This window comes from Macaca thibetana, chromosome 7 (genome assembly GCF_024542745.1).
Source record: "Macaca thibetana thibetana isolate TM-01 chromosome 7, ASM2454274v1, whole genome shotgun sequence".
NCBI lineage: Eukaryota > Metazoa > Chordata > Mammalia > Primates > Cercopithecidae > Macaca > Macaca thibetana.
Window position 1 is genome coordinate 147,891,089 of NC_065584.1, and position 26,796 is coordinate 147,917,884.

The 26,796-nt window shown below is 39.4% G+C and overlaps 2 protein-coding genes across 6 annotated transcripts in view; both read left to right on the top strand.

Moving 5' to 3' along the window:
- The first annotated feature begins 16 nt into the window (after window positions 1-16).
- Window positions 17-26,796, top strand: part of USP3 (ubiquitin specific peptidase 3) — an 85,488-nt gene continuing 58,708 nt past the window's right edge. The window contains exons 1-2 of one of the 5 annotated variants that reach the window (XM_050795963.1): window positions 318-360; window positions 24,535-24,687. In XM_050795963.1, coding sequence (XP_050651920.1) covers window positions 24,663-24,687 — 25 coding nt within the window. In that variant the 5' untranslated portion in view covers window positions 318-360; window positions 24,535-24,662. Of the gene's footprint in view, window positions 361-17,809; window positions 24,225-24,272; window positions 24,688-26,796 lie in introns of those variants that run through there. The other 4 variants (XM_050795961.1, XM_050795960.1, XM_050795966.1 and 1 more) reach the window with 4 other exon arrangements.
- The window catches only part of SNX1 (sorting nexin 1), a 631,233-nt gene continuing 614,505 nt past the window's right edge, over window positions 10,069-26,796 (top strand). Inside the window, exon 1 of the mRNA XM_050795958.1 lies at window positions 10,069-10,072. The gene's annotated coding sequence lies outside the window, so the exon portion shown is untranslated. The remainder of the gene's footprint in view (window positions 10,073-26,796) is intronic.

Sequence of the window (26,796 nt, forward strand, 5' to 3'; positions counted from 1 at the left end):
TGGGAAGGCGGAAGCCTCCAGTCTAGGGGTGGCTGCAGAACCCGGATCTCGGAGTTACACGTTCTACGGAGCGGGGCGCCGGCAGACGGCGGGCGAGAAAACACGGCGCCCGGAAGCCCGTGCTTTCTTTGACGCAAGGGCTCGAGACGCAGCCGCCGTCGGCCGAGCGCCCGGCTAGGAGCGACCCCAGACGGAGCCTCCGGAGTTTCTCCGCCCCCACCTCGCCGGGTCCTGGAGCAGCGGTCCTCCCAGCCGCCCTCCTCGTGGCCATGGAGTGTCCACACCTGAGCTCCAGCGTCTGCATCGCTCCGGACGCAGCCAAGTTCCCCAACGGCTCCCCGTCGTCCTGGTGCTGCAGCGGTGAGTGCGGCCACGGGCCGGCCCCGCCGCGCACCCGAGGCCCCGGCTCTGCCGGGCCTGCCGTCTAGGGGCCGCAGGCGGCCGGCGCGCAGACCCGGAGAGGGGCGAGGGCGAGCCGGGCCCGGCGGGCTGGGGAGGGTATGCGATTAGGCGGGCGCGGGCGGGAGCGGCGGCGGCTCCTTTGTTTCCCGAGGCCCGACGGCCGGGCCAGCGAAGGAGAGGGCCGCGAGGGGCGGGAGTCCGCGGAGGCCTCGAGCGCGTGGGGGCAGCGGCGGGCGGGGACCCTGGCCCGCTGCGCGCGCCCTTGCCCCGCCCTGCCGTGGCCGGGGGCTGTGCCCGTCCGTGTCGCGGGGTCGCCTGTGGGGTGGGTGTCCGGCCCCCGAGGGGCGGCCGCACGTGTGGCGGGGCCCGCACCGCGCTCCTCCGCGGACAGGACGGGAAGAGCGCCGCTCTCCGGGCGCAGCTTTGTCTGGGCTGCGGGGCGCGCGGGGCCCCTCTCCGCTGCCGACCCCAGCCCGGGTTTCCTTTCCCTTCTCCGCAGGCTCGGGCACCTCGAAACCCCGAGAGGCGCTCGGAGCTCGGGCGGCGGAGGTCGGGGTCTTTCATCTGTCAGGAAAGGTGAAGTTTGAAAACAGGCTGCGGGCTGAGAAGCTCGGAGGCTGAGCCAACAGCTGCTTTGGAGGGGGCGGCTCGAGTTTGTTTTTCAGACCTTTTGGGTTGTCCGAAATTGCGTTGGGATTCCCGAGTTCCTGTGTTGTGAAACAGTTATTAGGTTTATATAAGGCTTTTGAGTACTTAAGCGTTTTAACTCCTCCTGCTGGCCCCCTTGGAAGCCCCAGTGCCCTCTCATTGTCTGCTGTAAGCGACTTCTTAGGATCGCACCGGCCACACGGCTTTGATTACTTCCTGGTAGGGCCCTGGTGCCACCGCTAGTCTTTGTTTATTAGCTTTGAGATGATCACTGCTATCTGGGGTTATATTAATAGTGTACAATTCGAACTGTGCACTTCAAAAATCTTAAGTTCATTTGAAGAAATACAGAAAAACGGCAATGGTATGATTTAGCTGTGACATGTTCCATTGTGGGCCGGAGCTGGGAAGATAGTTTAGAGAATGCCTTAGCACTTTTGACAGCTTACTACTTAAATAGTGATTATGTCCTTGGAAAAAACATCGGTAGGTCCACAGAGAAAAATATACTCTGGGATAAGGAATAGAAATAACTGCGGTTTCCTGGCGTGCTCAGACGTCTGGTGCTTTGCTTGCCTTATGTAAAGTCAGATTTGTTTTACTGTATGAAGCCTTTAAAAATTAACGGTTAATTGGTTTCACAGAGCAATATTACAGTTCTTTTGTGAGGATGCAGAAACTTACGTAAATTAGCTTTTACCTGTAAATCTGTCGGAATGTTGAGTATGGAACAACAAATAAGGTGTATGGCACTGCTTTACAAATTGGTTGTGGTGGTACATTAGCTATAACTGTAGCTATTGCTGTGGTGCTATAATTATAACTTATTTTTTTTCCCAAAAGAAATTTGAAGAAAAAAAAAAGACCAAAGTAAACACTAGGAAAAGCCTACCTCACAGGGAAAGGTGGGATTACTCTTGCTCATCAGTAGTAAACTACAGGAAGACAAAATGGACAATTAGCACACTTCGGCATTTTCTAGGTAAAATCTCATCAAACTTAAAAATGGCTTCACTGAGCACATACATCTAAAAAAAGGAAAAGAACTGTGCAAGTGGCAGATACCCTCTTGTGAGTCAGTCTTGCCTCTATCAGTCAGGGAGTCCACTTGACTGTGAAAAAGAGATGCAGGAAATTGAGCATCTCTTGAGGAACTTAATAAGTTAAAATGGAGCATAACGAGATGTGCTGATAACAAGAATAAACTAGTGTGGGGTGATTTCTCTCCAACGGGTAGAATGGCGTCTTTGCATCTTGCAACAAAGTGTGTCTGACATACAGCTTTGCAAGCCTGGTTCTAGTCACTTGCTTGAATTTGTAGAACCAATAAAGCGAGTTTCGCAACTTTGTGTGAGTCCACATTCTGAATTGAACCCATTTTATGTAGGCCTCCCGTCTTAACCTGTTGGCATCCATTTGTTGATATAATCTAGCGTTATTGTATTAAGCTTGATCTTGTTCTTGCGTGCCTGTTGTTTCAGTGATTAAAATGATTAATCTGTGAGTCCTTAACTAACTCATTATCTTGGAGTGTTATATAGTCGTGTTTTTTTTTTCTCCCACACTCTTGATTTTATTTTATTTTTGGTTTTTTGGTAGGGGACCAAAAGGGTAGCCAATGTGTTGAATAATACTGTGACTGGGTATTGAGTCTGATTACGTTCTTATTCAGGAGGGGAAAATCCCTGTTTTGGCACTGGGACAATAAAAGTAATGCCCTTGCCTTATTTTCTTTGCGAGTTTGCAATTATACCACAGCAAGACAGCCAAGCAAATTGCAAAATGCTACAACATTCTAGGTTCTACCAGTTAGCAGTACCTAATTGGACAAATAGTTCTCTTTTCTTTGAGTATCAGTTTCCTTATATAATCTGTAAAAAACAAAAAAAAAGGGGGTAATACTTTGTATTTACTTCACAGGTTGCTATTAGGATGAACAAGGTAATTTTTGTGTGTGAAAACGCTGAGAGTGTGTGTATACACTGTTCAAGAGGTCAGAACATCTTTATAAACAGGACTCTGAATAATTAAATATCCAAAGCCCATTAAATGGGGACTAGAACAGACTGGCTTTATGCTGAATGATGCTTTACAGGGAGATACAGAACTCAACAAGATTACAAGAAGTAAGAAGTAATTAAAAATCAGAATTAACATGAGCTTCTTTATCCATGGAAGGCACTGTGTGTTAGATTATATAATTGTGTATTACAGCAGTTCTTACATTTTTTGTGCTAAGGACCCCTTTACACTCTTAAAAATCATTGAGCACCCAAAGAGCCTTTGTGTAGCTTATATCTGTTGATGATATTTATTAGAAATTAAAACTGAGAAAAACTTAAAATATGTATTTATTAATATGCTCACAAATAATAGTAGACCCACTACCCATAACATAAATTGAGAGTTTATATAAATGTTTTTCAAAACAAAAATTTAGTGGGAAGAGTGGCATGATTTTACATTTTTGTAACTCTTTGTTCAGCTTTATAGAAGACAGCTGGATTCTTATATTGCTTCTGCATTCAGTCTCTTGAGATGTCACATCATGTAGCCTCAGGAACACCTCCACTGCATGCTTGTGAGAGAATGACTGTAAACAAAAGTAACATCTTAAATATTATGTATGAAAATTGTTTTGACCTTCTGGACCCCTTGAATGGGTCCTGGAAACTTTCAAAGGTCCAGGACCACACTTTGAGAACCCACTTGTGTAAGCTATAGTTAACAGTTAGACACCTGCTCCATATCACAATAACTTTAAAAAGTTAGAGAAATCCTTAAGGCTAGCAACGTTTATGTTTCTGTAGAGACCTGAGGTTTTTGAAATGTATTAGCTGGGAAATAAACCATGGGGTCTAGTAGTCCTTTGCTCTCAAAAAAGGTAACAGTCTAATGTAGCTGGGGGAGAGACAGGAAGCTAACTAGTTAGACGATACATCCATGTGGTTTAAGGTAAATGTTGAAAATAGCAATCTCCTAATAACGTAAAGGCTGATTTTTGTCTAATTGTTGCTTAAAGGATTCTAGTTTTAAATGAAAAAGTTTTAAATAAAAGCTAGGGCATTCTCTCAAGCTTTTTGTTATGTGCACATACCAGATTAGTTATTTTCAGAAGCTGGAGGCTTGGGCATTCCTTATTTTTGTGGAAAGAGTTTAACCAGTGGGAAAAAACACAAATTGTTTAAAAAGATGCCCTGAATACAAGTGTTTTCATAACTAAGGAAAGCCAAAGACCAAGCATTTGAACTTGAGGGTTTGGGTTAAACAGCCAGTTAAATTAGAGATATTTAGTAGGATAGGCATGCTAATTTTTCCCTGATTAATTCTTCAACGAGTTGAGAGTGCCTCTTTAAGTTTTCAGTACACACTTGCCCTCATATTACTCTGCCCAAGAAAAGTAAGTGTAGATCAAGTAAATGTTCTGCAGTTTTGCACCCAAAATTGCAGATAATTCCACCCAAAATACTGGAGATAAGCCCTTTTTTAAGAGATCCATTCAGTAGGATGAGGTGTTGATTATTGGTTGTCAGTGGTAATAAATTTGTAATGGACGGATCAGGTTGTGATAAAGGTAAGACATCAACCTTGATGGAGTGATGGGTTATTTTGTATCATATTTCTCCACAACCTACATTTAACACTCTTGTTTGCCCAGTGAACTAAATTTTCTAAATACAGTCATTGCTTGTCATTAGGTCAAATGCATTTACTGCTTTTTAGTAACATTCTGTGATGAATTTATTAAGTGCCTAACAATAGAGCAATTAGTAAATATTTGCCTAATAAATAAAGGAACTTTAACTTAGATGTGTCTGGCAGGGTCTTTATGTTGAAAATAAATGCAGAGTGAGCTTTCCCCCAGAATGCTTTCACTAGCCCGCACTCCCAGTATTTTAGTCAGTAAGTGTTGGCTGGATTGTGAGCAAGTGACCATCTGCAGTGTTGTTATCACAATGAATTTGTGTTCTTTTGGTAGTCTGTATTTATAGATGGGCAGGTGGACAATTTAGTTGTAAATGTGGATGGGGTAGTTAAAAATCAGTGGACAGGTGATAATTTTTTTTAACATTAATTCTAAAAACTAGTATTTGAGTTTTATATATCCTTCTGAAGAATTTAAGCTTTTTTGGTAATATTTATAAAGCTTAAGTCAAATGTCTTTCTAGTCTTTCTGCAGTATTCCTCCCCCACCCCATCCGCCAGAATCTTAAAGCAGTCTCAGCTTATTTCCAGAATCTCTAAATGATTGGTCATGGATGTGAAATGTGTGAAATTTAGAATGTGCTCCATGTATGTGTTTTGTTTAAAGAGGCTGCAGTATAGAGATTGAGCTTAACATTTCCTTGTTGTGAAAAAGTTTTGACACATTGATCAGAAGTTATTTCCCTAGTAATATGCTTAATAGTGTATAAAGAACATCCTTCATGGTCTAAGCAGAAGAAATGATGGAGTTGGGGGAAGAATTCGAACTCTTTGGTGTGGTTTCCTGTTATTTATCCTCAAAATAATTTCTTCTCCTCATTCTTTGCTTGTACACTGTTAGCCTTAGACTCGTGTAACAGCCTACTTTGTCCTCATTGAAATTTATGTAATTTCCTTCTCCACTGGAATATAAAAGATTGATTTTGGATCCTTCAAGCTAGATTTAGAAATACTTATGTTTTTATAGTGTTTGCAGCTCAGTGAATAGACCAATGAGTAATTTAGTGTGTAGCTTAGTGAGTAATTTAAATTACTGTTTTAAAATTTGAGTCCCTCTTCCATCAGGGACTAATTAACATGTACATTTCCCCTAACCTAACCTGCTCTTTTTTTTCTCCTTTTGAGCTTTTTCTGCTTCTTGAGCTTGTTTGTTTTTAATATTTTTCCTTCTTTGAAAACAAAACGTTAGTCTCCTTTGATTAAGCTGCAGTCTCTGACCTATATACATAGAGGTTTGTGTTCAACCAAGGCATTAAAATAAATAGATTTAGTTGGTAGATTATCAGTGTTTGAAGTGGAAAAGATACGCTGTTTAACATGTTTTTATATTTTATGTTTATGCATTGCCTCTTTAGACAGGAGAGCAATTGCATTCTAGGTGTGTTAATAGAGCTTTCCTGGACAGATGGCTTGGAAGGAAGTACTTTGATGGGTTCTCAGTAGGGGCTAGTACTTTTTGGAGGGTGTATTTGTGATTAAGCTTACCTTGATTGACAGTTTAGAATGCTGAGAATAGCATTAACAACAGTAACAGCTTGTTCATCTTACCTAGAATTGTCTTGTGCCAAGACCCCTCAAGATGCTCTGAGATTCCTGTGTAGTGGTTTGTTTTGAGAATGTAGGTAAGAATAGGTATCCTTGAGACTGAAAAGAAATTCACCTAAAATTATTCATTGCAGTTGTATCTTAAAATCTTTGGGGTTGTTGAATGAACTTTGGCTTAGAAATTTGGAGAGATCATCTTTTTAACTGCTGCGAGTCTGCAGATGTGATTATCTGTAGTAATTCCAGATGTTTTCTCATCTATTGGTTTTACTGAGTAGGAGGAGAACTGAGAACAACATAAAGTAACTTCAAAGCAGTTTGCTAGCATTTAATGCTGACTAATTTAGTTAATTATGCATTCTTATAGTTTTTCTTGTTTTATTGATTATGAAACTGAGACAAAGGTTACGAGTTGCTTAAGATGCTTGGGGGTGTTAAAGATAGCCCAAAGCTTAAACTCTAATATTGTTCAGACTTTTAGCTTGCTTTTTTTTTTTTTTTAAAAAAAGGAGTCTTCATTTTGTCATTCAGTATCTTAATGCTTGACAATTTAATGAATATAAAATGTTTGGAGCACATACTTTAATTCCTTTGAAGATTTTTGATATGAAAATATATTTTAAATTCCACATCTCAAAAATTACTTATTTTAAAATTAGGTATTTTATTACCACCCTCACCCAATTTAATATTGAAAGTGCTGGCAAGTTAGAGCAAGGAATTGGTGATATAGTTTGGAAGAAACAACTATTTTAAATGTCAACCTTGTTATACTCAGATCTAATATTTTTGTAAGCCGAAATTCATATTGCATTGGTTCAGACATAATAAACCAGCTTCCTCACTATAGCTATGGATAAAATGCAATTAGCTTTTGGTTATTTTAAAAATGGGTTTCAGTTATTGAAGTCTCTCCACCCCCCATATTTTTTCATTTTGTTTCTGTTAGAGAAGATTCTTCTTGGAGATGGTTTGTTGTAGGGTGGAGAAAGGAGAGAATTCTTAAGGTATAGGATTTTGCATTTGCTTCCAGTAGCTCAGAGGTTATTTGAAATCTTTGCTTTAATCAGTGTACTTTATTGATTCCATTTAGTTATTCTAAGATTTTCCAATTGTATTTCTTGTAAAAGTTATAGTCTTTAGACCATAAAAACTAGTAACTGCAGATCTTTTTTTTTTTTTTTTTTTTTTGAGATGGAGTCTCACCCTGTTGCCCAGGCTGTAGTGCAGTGGCGCGATCTCAGCTCACTGTAATCTCTGCCTCTCGGGTTCAAGCAATTCTCTACCTCAGCCTCCTGAGTGGCTGGGATTACAGGCACACACCACCATGCCCGGCTAATTTTTTTGTATCTTTAGTAGAGACGGGGTTTCAATTGAACTCCTGACTTCGTGATCCTCCTGCCTTGGCCTCCCAGAGTGCTGGGATTACAGGTGTGAGCCACTGCTCCTGGCCAATAACTGCAGATCTTAAAATAGATTTCCCCACTTCTTCTTCTTCTTCTTCATTTTTTTGAGATGGCATCTCACTCTGTCACCAGGCTGGAGTACAGTGGCGTGGTATCAGCTCACTGAAACCTCTACCTCCCAGGTTCCAGCGATTCTCCTGCTTCAGCTTCCTGATTAGTTGGAATTACAGGTGCCCACCATCATGCCTGGCTAATTTTTGTGTTTTTAGTAGAGATGGGGTTTTACTATGTTGGCCAGGCTGGTCTTGAACTCCTGACCTCGTGATCCACCCACCTCGGCCTCCCAAAGTACTGGGATCCCAGGTGCGAGCCACCGCACCTGGCCTCCCCCTTTCTTAAGATACAAGGAAAAGTGTATCTTTTCAATGTGCTTTTTATGGCTATATACAACGCAGATGAATTTAGGAAGGCAATTTCAGATTTTGAAAACTGTTTAAATTAAACTTGGACATTGAAAAATCAAATTTGCAGTTTTCTTAAGTGTTTGCGTTAGCTAGATGCTTAAAAATTAATAAATGCTAGCTAATATAATTTTATAAGACATTTTGAAGAGGGAATTGAGAGTTTATTTTTAAGATAAGCCAGGTTATATCAAAGATATTGTAACCAACTAGATTTTATTTGGAGACTTTGTACTCTGCTTTAGAATCCAGTAGCTCTATCAGTGTGAGCTGTTTCCATTTTTGAGTAGAAGTTTTCTCCTGTTATTTTTTCTTTGTTCTAGCTGGGTTTAAGACAGCCTTTGTAGAAATTGCTTGCCTGTTTATCCTTCACCCACCCTGAAGACTCTTAATTTTATAAACTGTTCTTGTACTGCCTCATCACCAGAAAAAGCAGGCTGGAAATTAACCGTCATATTCCTGCAGGTTTAATTTAACTGATTATAAGAAAGTACAGTTATTGTTTTAGCTTCTTTAAATCTTTGTCCTTGATGACCAAGCTCAGGTTTTTATTTTTGCTTGCTTACTTATTTTTTGGAAATGGAGTCTCACTCTGTCACCCAGTCTGGAGTGCAGTGGTACAGTCATAGCTCATTACAGCCTGGAACTCCTGGGCTTCAGTGATCCTTCCACTTCAGCCTCCCAAGTAGCTGGGACTACAGGCACGTGCCACCACGCCCAGCTAATTTCTAAATTTTTTGTAGAGATGGAGTCTCGATGTTGCCCAGGTCTTGAACTTCTGACTCTGAGTGATCTTTCCACCTCAGCCTCCCAAAGTGCTGGGATTACAGATGTGAGCCACCAGGCCAGGTGGGTTTTCTTTTTTAAATAATAGATTTTAAATTGTTCATTACTTTGTTTTGAACATTTGTTGCACAGTGCTGGGGTACTATTTTGATTAAAGTTTTTGAAGATGAAGTTGAAATTTCTAGAAAACAAATTTCTGACTTGGAATGTTTCCCTGAGATAATTGATAGACAACATGTTAGAAAAATGTTCTACTATGATATTAGGCATTTAAAAAATAACTGTGTAATATAGAGACTGTGAGACCAACAATTGTAAAAATTGCTGATTGAGCACATTTTAATTTTAGTTGCACACAATAAAATGTTCTTTGGTTTAATTGAGATTAACTCTTATTTCCATAGGAATTACTTTGGATATTAACAGTGAGATACTTTAGCATTGGAGAAGTTGCTTTCTAACAACTGAAGGATCAAACTTCACCTTAAGTGTATGAAGTAGCTGCTAGACCTCAACATTGGTGCTCTGAGAATTTAATTCTGAGGGCTTAAATGCATTAGTTTCATTTTATTCACTTTGAATGTTTTGTTTATATATAGTTTTTTTAGAGCCTCATTTAAAAATATATGTATTTCTAGTTTTTTCCTTTGAATATATAATACAGATTTTTGGGAAAATGTGGGTCATGTTTGAAAATTCTATCTATTGATTGTAAAAAAAATTCTGACTCTTGGTTTTGGTTAAATAATTAGAACAGCTATTTAAAAAAACTGAAATAGTTAATGGTTTTGGAGTTTGCAAGTGCCTATTTTCTGAAATATTGATTATCTAACCCTTGGGCAGAGTATAAGTGTTTGCCAAGTTTGTATTTCTTTTTTCTATTTCTTCAAAATAAGTCCCATTGATTTTAAAAGAATAAAGAGTTTCCTAGTAAGTACAAGTGCCATACTTTTTCCCCCTCCACTTTGCACTTTAGTGTTAACCTTTATTACATAACCACAGAGAATGAGGAAGAGAATTGTACAATGCAGATATTAAGGCGACTGTTCTCCAAGGAAAGTATTTGATGTTAAGAGGTCCCTAAACCTCTCAATTATTTTATTTACTTGTGAGAGGGGGTGCTTCCTTAAATATATATGAGTCTTTTCTTATATTGCTTACACTTGCAACTATTATTTTGAAATAATAGTTGAGTGGTGTTTACATTTATGACCTGATTCATGTCTTTTGAAGCGCCACTACTGTTTCACCATGGATGTGCTTACTCAGGTTGTTGGCAACAGCATGGAATTGCATCAGATCTTGCTTATATTAAATAAATGAAGATATTAGATGTCAAAATTTTTAAATAGTTCATGGCTTTTGTTTTTATTTTCTTTATGATCAGCTTCATAGGGAAAGTTATTTTTGAAACAATTTGAGCTCCTAATAATTTTTTATAGATATTTGTGTCTAGTCTTCCAAAGGCAAAAATGGCCCATTTTGACTCTGATTTAGTAATCTGCTTTGACTTTAGTGGTTTTTCATCCTTCCTCCCACTGTCCTTTCCCCTCATGTAGAAGTAGGAGGAGCACAGTTCCAGTATTTAAAATGAAGATCAAGAGTAGCATAATAGCTTCATTAGGTGTTTTTCATCAAAATAGGTTTGAATAAGTCTGAATTTGTGGTAGAAGGAATCATAACAAATTTGTTTACTGCATTACAGTTTTTGAGAATATGTTGTTTCACACACATTGTTTCTATATGTTGTTTCCATTCATGGCGAAAGCATAAGGAATCCATTTAAAAGTAGAGTAAAATGCTAGAGCCAGTTGGGGGTTGGGGGCAGCCCCTTGGACAGAATTTGCCTCTGTGTGGGAAGTCAGCAGGACCAGATGCCCCTCTCTTCTTTGGCTCTGTAGGTGTCTGAATCTCTTAACATATAGATGACAAATTTTGGCTAGCTTTGAAATTACATTTGCTAGTGAAGGACACATATCATTAACTCTGCAGTGGCAATAAGGAATTCAGTAGGTGCCTGACCCCCAATGATAAACTGCTATTCTAATTTTTATGCTGTGTAATATATTTTAGACTGTTTTATAAAAAAGATAAAAATTGAGCAATTTCATGAATTGATATGAGTGTTACATCAATTTACTATTTGAAGATTAATTCATGTTTTCAGAACAGTAATACACATTTCCGAAATATAAAGAGACAGGTAATAGTATCAAAGGGCTTAAAATAGAATTGTAGTCTTCCTCGCCTCCATTCTCAGTCCTGCTGTCCACAGACAATCTCTGTAAGCTCTATTTAGCTTTCTGTCTCATATTTACCTGCATAATTCTAACCAATGTTCTGTTATTTCTTAATTTGCCATTTTTAGGTATTATTCCTTGATATCTTGCTGTGGTAAATGAAGACTTCAGTGTTTGCACTGCTTGCCCTTCGGTCTCTCCACTGCCCAATATAATTAGATTGCATATTTTGGTTACTATAGTGATTAATTATTTCTTGTCCAACGTTTCATTTTTTCATGAGTTAAAAATTGCGTCTTTTAAAAATTGCTTAGTTTACCTTATACACATTTTCTCTTAAATGTTCCTTTAAACCTGTCAGAGGTCTATGAATATAATTTCCAACCCGTTCAACGGATTAGATAATCTCCAAGCACTAACTCTTTTCTAAACATCTTTCCAGAGCCCTCTGACCTCTGCTCTCATTTGAAATAGTTGTTCTCCAGGCCTACTACTGGATGGTTTTTATCCTGTTTTTCCCTCTGTCGTTCTCTTATAATATTAGATCGCTTATTTCTTGGATCCCATGTCTTCTTTTTCTTGGTTTATTTCATTGTTTTGCTGGAGTACATCAAGCTCCCTTCTCACAGGAGGTAAATTTTTTTTCCTCTAATTCCATGGCACATTAAGGGAGGTAAATTTTTGACCCCTTGCAAGTCTAACATTTTTATTTTACTTTTATACTTGATTGCTTGGCTGAATAGAGAATATTAGTAAGAAAATAATTTTCCTTTAGAGTTTTAAAGGCATTGTTCGTTTGTTTCTAGGCTTCCAGTGTTACTGTTGAGAAACCTGGTGCCTTCCTGATTTCCTCCTTCATATACGTCCTTTTATTCTTTTTCCTAGAATTATTTAGGGTATTCTTTTTATCCTCAGTATTCTGAAATTTCAAAATATGTCTGGGCATGGGTAGTTTTTCTTTTCTTTTCTTTTTAATGGGAACTGAAGGGACATTTTATGTAGAGGTTCACATCCTTGAGTTAAAAGACATTTTTTTGCATTATAAATTTGATAGCGTGCTCCTCCCCGCATGCATTTATATCCCCCAATTTGTTCTTTTTTTCTTTCTGGAACTCTTATTAGTTGGATGTTGGGTGTCCCGGGTGGAGTCTCTGATTTTCTTATTTCTTTGCCTTTTGGTTCTAGTTTCTGGTATATTTCCTTGATATTTTTTCTTACCTCCCTTCTGTTGAATTTTGATCATTGTAATTAAAATTTTTAAGAGCTCTTTCTTGTTTCCCGGTCATTTCACATATCCTCTTGCTATTGTTTTGCATTATCTTCTCACCACTCCAGCAGTTCAGAGTGCGTTGGTTTTGAAGTTTTGCTGTGCTCCCTGTGTGGTTTCTATTTCTCCTGGGTTCATCTTTTTCTTTTTAAAATGATTGTTTCAGATTGGAGATTTTCTGTAAAGATCTGTTTTGTCTTTGTCTTTTCATATAACAGTGAACTTTTTCATATAAAAAGCTTTGTAACTGGGTGGAGCTTGTCCACAGTCGGCTTCACTGTGAGGTGGGGAGCAAGTTACCTTCTTCATTGGAGGAAGACACTCATATCTGTGCTGAGAATTTTTTCTGGTACCATTGAGTTTTTCGGTCTTCCCTCTGGGAGGTGTGCACCTGGCCACTCATGTTCTGAGATCAGATTGCAGAAGTTCCATGACTCAGTTGTCCTTAGAGCCCCTAATCTCATGTTCAGTCCTGTCCTTACATGCTACCTGCTGTGTCCCTGTACCTAGAGCTCCTCCCATCTGCATTCTTCCTGGCTGACATTTAGGCTATAGCTTCCTCTGCACTACTAAGATTGTTACTGCTCCCCTAACTTCTTTCTCACTTTCAAAAACTTGTTGAAATCTTTTGTCTGCTTTGGTTACCTCACATGTTCTTTTTATCTTTGTGAGTTTTTATCTTTTTTTTCCCTTTATTGTCATTTAAGTGGGTCTTAGGTGGGAGAGGAGCTAAGTGAGAATTTGTCTGCCACGTTTAGTTTGGTGTCCATTTTTAAATGTATGTCATTTGTAATCCAGTTTTTAGGGCAAAATGTTTTGTCCTGTCAGAAATGGATCTTATTAGTTACTCAGAGTTAAATCATGGAACTGAAATTTTACATTATTTGAATAAAAAGTTATATTCAGATTTACCTTCTCTGATAAACAGAACAAAATATTGTTGCTATTATCAGAGTTAGCAGAGAAAATAGGCAAGCCAGGGGGTTCGACCTTGCTTGGAAAGCCAGATCACAGGCCAGACTTTGGATAGATGTATGCCTGTGAAATAAAGTTGTAAGGTCGTTGGGACTACTGCAGTTAATGCGTTGTAATACTTTTATTGGACTAGTTCATCGTTCGTTAATGAAGGGAAGTTAGTGCCAGGTTTATAAGATTTTTGGCTCTGTGCATTGGTAATTTAACCTTCTCCCTTGTGTTTTAGTTTTTAAAAACTGTTAATTGGAAGTAAAGAACACAGATTTTTAATCTCAAAATTTAAAAAGACTTTTGATTTTGATATAACTTTACACTCAGAGAAGCACTGCTAAGAATAGTACGTAAAAAGAACTTCCATATACTTAGATTTGCCAGTCGTTCACATTTTGCCTCATTTGTTTTATCATGTATATATGTACTCTCTGTTTATATATTTCCCTTAATTAATTTACAGATATAACACTCCTTTATTCATAGTTTTGTTTTTTCCCAAGAACAGGTCTTTCTTTTCTTTTCCTTTCTTTTTTTTTTTTTGAGAGGGTGTCTCACTCTGTCGCCCAGGCTGGACTGCAGTGGCGTGACTTCAGCCCACTGCAAGCTCCACCTCGCAGGTTCATGCCATTCTCCTGCCTCAGCCTCTCGAGTAGCTGACACTACAGGCACCCACCACCACGCCCCGCTGATTTTTTGTATTTTTGGTAGAGATGGGGTTTCACCGTGTTAACCAGGATGGTCTCGATCTCCTGACCTCGTGATCTGCCCACCTCAGCCTCCCAAAGTGTTGGGATTACAGGCGTGAGCCACCGAGCCTGGCCAGGTTTTTCTTTTCAATCAGCACAGAATATTGGTCAAATCCGGACATTTGATACTGATAGAATGCTGTTACCTAATGCACATTCCATGTTCAGATTTCCTCAGTTGTTCCAACAATGGCCTTCATAGCTATTACTCCTTTCTGTTTACTTCCCCGGCCACCCTGGATCTAATCAAGGATCATGTGTTATATTTAGTTGTCATAACTCTTTAGTTTTCTTTCATCTCCAGTAGTTCCTCAGCCTTAGTTTTTCATGTCTTGGCTTTTGGCTTTTTTTTTTTTTTCCTTATTCTAAACCCACAGCCAACATCATAATGTCTTGGTATTTTTGAAGAGTTCATTTCAGTTATTTCATAAATCATGTTCTTCAGTTTGAGTTTTCAGAGGTTTCTTCATGATTAGATTCTGTTAATGCATTTTTGGTAGGAATACCACAGAAGTAATGTTGTGTCTTCTCAGACATCGTATCAAGAATTGGTCTGTCTTGTTTTTGGTGATACTAACTTTGATTACTTTATTAAGGTAATATTTGGTAGGTTAATTGGCTATAAAGTTACTGTTTTCTCCTTTGTTATTAAGAAGTAATTTGTGGGAAATGTTTTTAGATTATGTATATACCCTGTTTCTTACCAAAGTTTTATCCAGTAGTTTCACATCCATTGATGGTTCTTGCCTGAGTCAATTATTAGTAGGATGATTGCAAGGTGATGATTTTCTGACTCATAATTCTTCTACGTGTTAGTTTGCATTCTACTATAAGAAAGAACTTTCTCTCCTCACTGTTAATTTGCTTAATAAGGACTCATCGTTGTTTTTTTATTCTAAGGTACTCTTATTATTTATTTTGAGGCTCAAATTAGCTTATATTTGGCTGGTGGGAGCACCCTTAAGCTGTAATTTGTACACGCGCTATCATTCTTTGAGCCCTTTCTTACTTTCTGGCATAAGATGTTCCAGGCTCATCTTGTACTTAGCCTGTTCCAGCCTTGGAATTAGCCATTTCTCCAAGTAACCCTTATTCTTTTTGGCTAGGAATAACGTTTATAAACTAAAATCTCTCAGCACAGTAGAGCTAAGAAATATAAGTAAATAAATAAACAAACATATCTACATCTGTTTATGTCTGTGTGTATTTGTGTGTTTATCACCATGATTTTATATTGATACCAAAAATTTCATTCAACACCACAGGCCTAGTCTTGCCCCCTTCCATATTTGTAACACCTTTCTCCAACAGTAAGAACCTGGTTCCCGTTATCTACGAGTATGTACTCATTTGCTCAATTCTATAATCAGAGAATATAGTTCCAGAATTGTAAGAACCATACCATTGTAAAGAAAACCCCTTGTAACTAGAGTTCAAACTTGTTTACAGTTCTTTTTGTCTGTATACTGACAACATAAAAAGTACTGTGTTAAAAAGTTACTTGGTTTAGTTTTAGTCTCCCTTTTAATACACTTATTTGACATAAAATTTGTTCATTTGTTTGTGTTTGATTTCCGTTTTAGATTTTTTTTTTTTTTTTTTTTTTTTTTTTTTTTTTTGAGTTGGAGTTTTTTGCTCTTGTACCCAGGCTGGAGTGCAGTGGCACAGTCGCGGCTCACTACTCCGCCTCCCGGGTTCAATCGATTCTCCTGCCTCAGCCTCCTGAGTGGCTGGGATTACAAGCGTGGGCCACCATGCCTGGCTGATTTTTGTATTTTTAGTAGAGATGGGGTTTCACCATGTTGGCAGGCTGGTCTCGAACTCCTGACCTCAAGTGATCTGCTCACCTTGGCCTCCCAAAGTGCTAGGATTACAGGTGTGAGCCACCATGCCCGGCCCCAGTTTAGATTTTTAAAATCTCATCCTTACTGATTTTATTTTGCTTTTTGAATATATAAAACATTATTATGGTTCCAAAAGTTAAAACTATACAAAAAGCTGTACTAAACAGTGTCACTACTAATGCCTGCCACTCATTCCTATCCACCCCCTGTAGATAACCAATTTCATTAATTTCTGATTGATCTTCCCTGTGTTTCTTTTTGTAAAGAAAAGCAGATGGGTATTTTCTTCCCCCCCCCCCCACAAAAGATAGCAAACTAAATACATTCTTTTGGACTTCGTTTTTTTCATTTGGCTGTATATCCTGGATGTCACTCCATGTTTGTAGGAATTTTCCTTATTCTCTTTTTAAAAACAGCTTCTAGTACTTCATTTGCAGATGTGCCACAGTGAATTCAACCCATCTCCTGTGTGTGGGCATTTAGGTTGTTTCCAATATTTGTAGTTACAAATAATGCAGCAGTTAATACCCTTGTACAAAGATATTTTTGTATTATCAGGTATCTTCAGGGAAGAACATACAAAAAAATTAACTTTTTAATTGTGTGAGCAGTAATATGTAAGATAATACTTCAAGCTATTTGTCTGCCTACTCCAAACTTCCCTTCCGCTGCGGTCTTACAAATGTATCCAAGGCTGTTGAAGTGAAATACTTATCTATCGTAATTATTTTTCTGTTGGGAAACCTTGAAATTAGAGAGCTGGAAGTAGCCTTGGGGACGTTTTTCGTCAAGTAGTAGCTGATCATAGACCCTGGGTCAGGGTTCGTTTTAAGCAGTTAACTGTTCCTTGTACACACTCATCAGTGCTCTTCTGCCACCTCAGCTCAGACCAGCTGTTTCGGATACTTCTCGCTTACATTTAATTTAATTCGCAATAGGTTCCTTCATGCTGAACTGTTGACTGGTCACTCCCTGGAGTTATAGAATGGCAGTAGGACAAGACAGTTCTACATGGGATAGAAATAAGGATTTCAGCATCTGTTTTCTCTAATAGGCCTCAGAGGATTGATGGTTATGAACTGTAGATCGTCAGAGGAATGGCATCTTGGATTCCCAGATGATGCTGCTGGTCCCCTTCGGTGATTTGTTTGTTTGAGACAGGATCTTGTTTTGTTGCCCAGACTGGAGTGCAGTGGCACTATCTCAGCTCACAGCAACCCTTACCTTCCATGCTCAAGTTATATTCCCGTTGTAGAGACGAGGTCTCACTATGTTGCCCAGGCTGATCTAGAACTCCTGGTCTCAAGCAATCCTCCTGCCTTGGCCTCCAAAGTGTTGGGATTACAGGCATGAGCCACTGTGCCCAGCCCTCTCAGCGATTAATGATGTCTAGTCTTTTGTTCCAGCTAGTGAACATTGGAGTAGATGGGAGACGTCCTCCTGCATTGCTAGATAACCATGTAAAAGGTTGGCTAGCATAGCTTCCCATCAGAGGGGCCACAAATGGATTACATATGTGTTGAAATAAATAATCCCCTCAGCCTAGAGGTGGCTGTGCTCCCAGACAAATCATTTCTGGCTGTGAGAAGCCTCTTCAGTTAATGTGCATATGTCATACAGATACTAATTTTTTTTTTTTTTTTTTTTTTCCCTGAGACGGAGTCTGGCTCTGTCGCCCAGGCTGGAGTGCAGTGGCCGGATCTCAGCTCACTGCAAGCTCCGCCTCCCGGGTTTACGCCATTCTCCTGCCTCAGCCTCCCGAGTAGCTGGGACTACAGGCGCCCGCCACCTTGCCTGGCTAGTTTTTTTTTTTGTATTTTTTAGTGGAGGTGGGGTTTCACCATGTTAGCCAGGATGGTCTTGATCTCCTGACCTCATGATCCGCCCATCTCGGCCTCCCAAAGTGCTGGGATTACAGGCTTGAGCCACCGCGCCCGGCCAACAGATATTATTTTCTCTGTGTGCCCTGACATGGGAAAGGTTGGGAAGGTAGGCTAGAGCACAGTCCCAAAATTAGCCTCTAAGAACCAAAGATATTGCTCCTTAAATAGAACCAGGTAATATAGTGAAGAGGAATTGGATTATTTAGGGTAGAGGTTAAAACCTACTTGTCCATAAAAATAAGCTGATAACCATATATTTAATCTGGTGTGATATGAAATTCTTACTCGCCTCTTTGCTAAAACAAAAGTTAGAAATTAAAATATATTTCTAAGTGACTTGGCTTGTAACCCCATTTTATTGGATATTGGAATATGGAACAGTTCACATTAATGAACTTAGCATCTTCGTTTGAATTTTGACATTTTATTCATTGCTATACTGATAATGTACTGGCAGTGAACTAAATGAAGTAGATACCCAGGGTATATTTTGGTTGATTAGATTAGTGAACCAGGATTTAATGTCTCTTCTGAATACTTCTGAGTTTGATATATTCTAATAAAGTTTTGACACTTGAGTTGCTTCTGTACTTAAATGCCATTCTGTTATCTAAACCTTATCTCTTAAAATATGCTTCTGAAATGCATTTTTCCTGAAGTATTTTACACTGGATACATAAAATTCAATGATTCTGACATTTAAGGTGGTTATAACAGTTACATCAATTTTGAAATAAGCTTATTAAAATTGAGTATTTGATGTTTTGAATACAATTTAATTTTAGGTCTGGTATAGGAGGAGTTTGAGGGAGTGGAACTGACATTCACTGAGTGCTTTGCATTGATTAGGCCCTGTGCTGTGTGCACTTTATGTAGTTTGTCTTGTGAAATCCTTACCATAGCCATGTGAGGTAGAAGGTGGGATTTGACCCATTTTACAGAGAGGACGCAGGCTCTGAAACGAACTTAGCTTAAGGTCATAGACTAAAATGGTAGAGCTACAACTTTAAGACAGTTGGTTCTGAAGCCCGTGCTTGGTTCCTTATGTCACATGACCTGTATCATATCTATTTTGAGTCTACGGAGGAACAAATTCCTACAAAGGCAACTCATTCTGTTTGGTACATTTTTGTGTAAAAGAGGGACGGAATTCTTCTGGAAGGGTTCAAGGGCAGGTGATAAAGGAATTTGCCTGGTTCAACCAAAACAATGTGGAGCAGAGTTTCCTGGTCACTGTGCCCCTTCCTTTTTAGGTCAGTTGTGGAACAATTTGCTAGGTATTTTGTGAGAAAATTGTGAGTGGTTCCAGCTACCAAGGCCTGGGATCAGGCATTGCTGGGCATAATGGGGATCAAGTCATGCTGGCTGAGGAATATGTCAGAACTCTTGTAGTAAAGAGAAATATAAACAGAATTAGTAATGTTCTCAGCTCTTATAATTGTTTAGAAGCATTTTTTCAAGTTCAACCTTCAGTAAAACCTGGGGTTTCCTAGAATGCTCATTAAGTAACATAATCCAAAGAAGCAAAAGGAATGAAAGATAAGGCTTTGTGCCTTTAAATGAAGAGAAAAGGGATTTCTGCCACTGTTCATGGCACTTTCTTAAGGATCTTTACCTAGAGTTTGGGATTTCTTTGGAAATAGTGCCTCTGACAATTTGAAGGTTTTAAACTTGTTACTGAGTTATTGTTAGGAATGATGTTTGTGCTCGAGAATTAGGTTGTCCTGAGGTAGAGGTGGCACACCTAGATTTGAGTTATTAAAATATTGATGTGATACAGAAAGATTTAGTCCAAAGGACAATTACAGCTTAGTTGAAGATAAATATCAAGTCTTTACTGTCACTACTTCTGTTGTAGAGAGAATAGTATAGTCATTGGATAGCTTTGAATCCTACTGGACAAAACCTTTTGAAGTTTCTTTTCCATCCTCACTTTTCCTAAACAACAGATCAGTCATTCCAGTGAGTTGTTTGGTGGTTGTGTATGGTGCTGCGTCACTGATACTGCTCCCTCTGTAAGTGGTGGTCTGGTTATGTGTTGCTGCATAACAAATAGCCATACATCCTAGAAACCTAAAGCAACCATTTTATTTTGCTTATAATTTTGCGGGCCAAGAATTCAGGAAGAACTTGGCTGGGATTGCATCAGGTGGAGAACATGGGCTCACAGAGTTAACAGACTCTGTGCGTTGAGAAGACACTTTGGAAGAGGATGTTCCAGAGTCGTCTTAACTCACCTGTCTGGTACCTCTATGCTCTGTGGTGTCTCTCTGTCTCCCAGTGATGTCATAATCTCCCCAGTCTCCCTGCACATGGTTTGGTCTTCTCTCAGCATGTTGGTCTCTGGGTAATTAGACTTCTTACATGGCGACTGGCTTTCCCAAGAGCAAGCATTTCAAGCGATAGCAAGAGGGAGCTGTGCATTTCATAAGGCCCGGAGTTGCAGGTTGACATAGAACCACTTCTGCCATAATCAGTGTGTCGGGGCAGTCACAGAGCCTGCCCAGATTCAGAGAATGAGGACATAAACCTGTCTCTCCATGGGAAGAATGTCAAAGAATTTGTGGCCATCTTTAATCTACCATTAGCCATTAAGCAAAAAGGAGAGGATTGTTATGACAAATGCTGAACTGACTTTACCAGCAAATGTAAGTCTGCTTATCTAATGATTCAGAAGAGACTGGTTGTCAGAAATAAGACAGGGATAGAGGCAAAAGAGGAAAGTGGGAAAATTTTTTGTGGGAAAGTAGAAAGGCAACCAAGATAAGCTTTGCTTCATAATTTTATCTTTCCTGCCTTGGACCTGAAGTCTTGGTACTGTGATCTTGGCCTTGAGTCCCAGGCTGCCACTTCTGACCACTTTGGATTTGGTGGTCATGCCTTGTCTCCTCCCCAGTATTGGGACCTCTGGTTGGCTTCCTGAGCTCTGCATTGGTCACCGCTTTGGCCCTGAGTACCTCCCGTTGCCCTTTATGAGAACTCTCCTGTTGCCCTGTTCCCTGGGAACCCTAACCATCCCCTCTCAGAATGAGCAGCGTTGTCGGGGCTGGGGAGACATCAGACACTGATTTTGGCTGCACTCGGGCTGCCTGGGCACCTTGGCAGTTGCTTCGTGTAGCTTGATTCCTTCTTTTCTGGATTACATTACGGCTCAGTTCTTTCTCTCTTTTTGTGACTTCACCAACTCCTCCCCCTAATAATTTCAAGGGATTCAAGTTATAGATAGAAGAGACTTCTCAACTTTTAGCATAGAATAGGCTTGTGGACATGCAGTTCAGAGAGGATTTACAGTGTACCGAAGATTTTGTCTTGCTCTTAAGTATCTAAAAGTGTTTCATTTGGAAGGTAAGTTAGGTCTGTCTGGAATATATTTTTACTTACATGTACTGGAATATTTATAGAATTTTTATGATGATGCTGGCCTATCCTCCAGTTTTAAGAGGAATAACACTTCTACTATTGATACTTTCACGGTGTGTTTGTGTGTTTTAATAACTGCTGCAAAATTTCAAAATTTTTGTTGATTGTAGTTTTATAGATCCATAGAGTTATAATCTTGGATTTTGATTTAACTTTCCACTCACTCTTGAAAATTCAGAATAAGTTCATTTTATTAGGACAAGTTTATAATACCAGTATATTTAAATTAAAAACACTTTAAATTTAATTATTATTATAAAAGAAATGATGCCGTTTGAAAAACTTTAAACAGTATAGTGGCTCCTATCCCCATCTCATTCCTTTTACATAACTGATAACAGCTATTTCCAGTCTTTAAAAAATTTATATGCAGGTATGTAATACATACATAGACTCAGAAACACATAGCATGTTATCTTTTTAAAACAAAAGTTTTAGTCTCCTGGACGACTGCTTTGTAACAGTCAGTTCGTTGAAACACTCTATGAGTTTAATTTCTAGCCCTATCACTTAGTAATTTAGCAAATTACATTACTTCTCTGTGCCTCAGTTTCCTCATCTGTAAAACAGGCCAAATAATGGTCTGTACCTCATTGGATTGTAGAGGATTAAATAGCACCTGTTTATAGCACACAGGATGTACTATATAAATGTTAACTAAATGAAAATGAACCTGCTTAAAAAACATACCCTAGATGTTTCCTTATGGGTTGCTAATATTTTTAGAGTGTTGCACTTTAAAAATTGTGTAGGGGGGTGGTTTCTGAGTTTCACTGTTGTAGCAGCATGTTTGTCTGTAATGATCCTGAACGGTAATTCCACGCACTTCCCACGCCCTTGTTGCAGTGAGTTGCTATTACTGATGGGCAATGTGGTAGGAATGTGTTTGTGTCTCAGGGATGATGGCAGGCAAGAAAAACTTGAAAACCATTGGTTTAGGAAATTATACTACATTAGCAGTTAATATTTTTGTTAAGCCTTTTAAGAGACTTAGGTAGAAAGTAGAGTTGGAAGAATTTTATTTATGGAGGAGGATGATATGATTGTTTCATCTAACTTTTGCCAATCCGTACGTTCTTTAAATTATTTTATTTTGAGACAGGGTCTTGCTTTGTCACCCAGACTGGAGTGCAGTGGTGTGATCTCAGCTCACTGGAGCCTTGACTTCCTGGGCTCATGGGATTCTCCCGCCTCAGCCTCTGGAGTAGCTGAGACCACAGGTGTGCACCACCATGCCCGCCTAATTTTTTTTTTTTTTTTTTTTTTTAGTAGATATGGGGTTTCCCTGTGTTGCCCAGGCTGGTCTCGAACTCCTGGGCTCAAGCAGTCCTCTCACCTTGACCTCCCAAAGTGCTGTGATTACAGGTGTGAGCCACTGTGCCCAGCATGTTCTTTGCATAATTTTGTAATTTAGAGGGAACATGATCATCAACTACTCTTCATTTTACACTAAGGAAATAGACCCAGAATGGTAGTGATGTTCTCTCTTCTGTAGCTAGTAATGGTAGAGCCAGTACTAGAATCCCAGTCATCTGATCCTCTTCTTTCTGAATTCTCGAGAAGATAAAGAGCCTTCTCTCCCAATTGAAACAGCTGGTGAATAATGGATGCACTATATATGGCTTACCTGTCTGTGCTATGTGCTTAAATTATTCTGTGTAGAGACGGTGATGAAGTTGTGTCATAAGCAGTCATGTATGACCTTTTGTCCAAAAATTTAGAATTCCAGACTTGTTGGTAGGCCTCGAATATCAAATATCCTCTATTATGAGATTCTCTATATGCATACTAAGAGGATGTTGAAGATCAGTGGCTATGTAAAAATAACATATTCAGTGTGGATGTGCTTTTGTTCTAAGAACTCCTTTTCTTGTGAACACAACCTGAAAAGATTCATGTGTAACTAGGCCTCTATAGGCACAGAACTCCCCGGTTTCTGCTCCGGTCTCTCTTGATAAAGGGCCATCCTGCCCTTCCGTTTGGAAGTATAGCATGGACTAAACCACTTTTGGCCTCTAGGTCACTTAGATGCCTTTGTGCACCTTCAGTTATCTGGTTTTCAGGAGAGTTAAATGTTTAGGTGGTTTTAGGAGGAAGACTTGAGTCTGAGGCATGTTTTAGAGGCTGGGGCTCTTCCCACCCTCCCCATGGCCCAGCATATGTGATAGCTCCTACCTTCTGGAGAATGGCTCTAGCTCAGGAGAGGATAGAGCTTCTTCATCTCCTCCATACAAAGGGGCCCTCCTGCCAACTTGAAGAACTTGAGGCTGAGGTGAGAACAGGGATAGAAGAAGATTCTGAAGCTGTAGCTGAAAAGGAGGCAGTGAAAGGAGCCTAGTTAGTGCCAGCCTCTGGGCCAAGAGGTGAGGCACTGCGGTCAGGGTTGGAAGAATCCAAGCAAACCGAAGAAATTTGCTGGAGGACAGGGTATCTTGGTTTGAGGAAATTTTACAATCTGAGTAAAAGATGAGTTTCATTTATGAGACTCCCAATCACGCTGCTATGGCCAAGTGTAACAGTGTGAGAGATAAATTGCATGGCTTCCTTTTCCCTGACATCACCTTGAAGTGTAATTGGGTGTATTAAAGAGCCCTTATAAATTCCCAGATTTCACTTTTTGAGCCTTCACAAGTGTCTGTCCTTATCACCCTTTCTCTCAAGTACTAGCATTTAAGATTAAAAAAATAAACACTTTGGTTTAATATTTTTGTGTTTTGCTGAATAGATACTATATTCAGAGCCTAAAATATTTTTATTACTGTGTGGTTTTATTGCGTGGGGATATGTATAAGTATGTGCGTGTATATGAGTATTTCAGCTATATTATGTTTCATTTAGTGCTTTACAGACGACCCTGGAAACCTTTAATACTGTTTCCATGGGAGATGTGTTTATCCTGCAGGTAAACTTTTGAATCTCATCTATCTGTAAATTGAAACTACCTTTTATAATAAGATAGTCCCCCTAAAGGTGATTAAAATAAATGGTTTTAAGATTATCTGTAGTATTGTTTGATTTGTGCAATTACCTGTTCTATTCTTAACAATAATTGAGTTTAATTGAAAGCAATGTTTTTCATTCTATTTTATATTTGCCCTGGGTACATCTTGATTTGGATGAAGTGTGTATAAACAGAGTGAATATTCCCCAAAGCAATGCCATCTATTGGCTTCAGAATCCCTCATAATACCCTATCCTCTGTATCTTTCTAGCCTTCAAATGTTTATCTGGTGTGACTGTATTATGCCCTCAGAGAGTACTGTATGTTGCCCAGGCTGTCCTCGAACTCTAGGCTCAAGTGATCCTTCTGCCTCAGCCTCCCAAGTAGCTGGGACTACAGATGCAATCACCACCACACTTGGCAGGTAGTAAAGTGGGTTTTTTTGTTTTGTTTTGTTTTTGAGATATATTAAAAGGCACAGTCCACAATAACTTGTTTCCAATGATTTTGGAAGTCAATACTTTATTCCCTTTTACTTTCTCTCCTTAAGTATCTGTCTGTCTAATTGATGCACAGTTCACATAACATAAAATTAACCATCTTAAAGTGAACAATTCAGTGGCATTTAGTATATCCACAATTGTTTTTACAACTACCATCTCTGTCTAGTTCCGAAACATTTTCACAACCCCAGAATGAACTCTATACCAATTTAACAGTTACTTCCCATTCTCTTGACCTCCTCAGCCTTAGAGTTTTTTGGTTTTTTTAAATGTGTAATTGAATTGAGAAATTAAAAAAAAAAATAAAGCCTTGTGAGATAGTTGATATTATAAGACTAGCTTTATAATACCCTGTTATAAATGCAGTAACATGAAGAAATGTGTTCATACACGTTAAGTGGGGAAAAGGAGATCATCAAATTGTGTGTACTATGTGTAGGTTTACAATCCCAGAGTGAGGAAAAAAGGAACACTTGGTAGGAAACATACGCAAAACAAAGTCGTGGGGATTCTGCTCTAGATTTCTTTTTCCTTGTACAAAGGAGGGACAAAATCCTCCATAATTAAAAAAATATCTCTGGGTAGTTAAAAACTTGGGCCTAGGCCAGGTGCAGAGGCTCATACCTATAATCTGGGCACTTTGGGAGGCTGAGGCATGGAGGATTGCTTGAGCTAAGGGATTCAAAACCAGTCTAGGCAACATAGTGAGACCCCGTCTCTACCAAAAAAGAAAAACAGAAAATTAGCCAGGCGTGGTGGCAGATGCCTGTAGTCCCTGCTACTCCGGAGGCTGAGGTGGGAGGATCAGTTGAGCCTGGGAGGCAGAGGTTGTAGTGACCTGTGATCATGCCACTGCACTCCAGCCTTTGCAGCAGAGTGAGACCCTTTCTCAAAACAAAACAAAAACGCAACCTTGTAATGTAATTATTTCAGGATAATATTAACCTATAGGAGGTTTTTTCTCCTAGATTTGAGTTACAGTCGTCCTTCCTTCCCTCCCTCCCTCCCTCCCTTCTCCCTTCTTTCCTTCCTTCCATCCATCTTTTTTTTTTTTTTTTTTTTTTTTTTTTTTTTTTTTTGAGGCATGGTTTGCTCTTTCACTCAAACTAGAGTGCAGTAGTGCAATCATGGCTCACTGCAGCCTCACCTTCCTGGGCTCAATTGATCCTCCCATGTGGCTGAGACTGCAGGCACGCGCCACCACACCGGCTAATTTTTGTATTTTTCGTAGAGATGGGGTTTCACCATTTTACCAAAGCTGGTCTCGAACTCTTGGACTCAAGCAATCTGCCTGCCTCGGCCTCCCTAAGTGTTGGGACTACAGGCATGTACCAGTGCACCTGGCCCCAAAGTTCTTAATATTTACTAAGAGAAAAAAGCTTTGCTGGAGAAACAAAATATTAATGTTCATAATATCTCAGTCCTCCAAATCATACCTTAAACCATGAATAGCTGTTCAAGTGAGCTGTTTCCTAGTTTACTTTTTATTTTGTAAAATACATTTTATTGGGCTTTCTCTTCAAACTGTAAAAACATCATATTCTCATTGCTGTAAGGCAAACACCATGGGGGGAGTACAAATAAAAAGCCAGCAGTCTCCCTCACAGCAGTCTTCCCAAGTACCTGCCTAACAGAGTTGTTTTAGCAGTTTGGTAGGTATTCTTCCACACCTTTCTGTCATGTGGTTTACATGCACATGTAACAAAATTAGACCCAGTTGAGTAAAAAATGCCTTCGGTGCCTTCAAGGATGGCCCTGATAGTGAATATAAATATATGAATGCACTAAGAAAAGGGGAAGGCGTTTGGCAAGTAGAAGGGGATTTCACCACTCAAAGCTTTCATGTTCAAAACTAAAGTTCTGTGCTGGCCAAACTGTGGAGTCCCTCAGGCAGTAATCACTGTGCTCTTCTATTCTCACCTCCTGTCCCGTCCTCTCATACAAATATGAGATGAACATAGTCAAAGGTTTATTTAACTCATTAATGAGGGCACCAGTAGTAAGATGGTAAAGCTGGCTCCACGGGTATT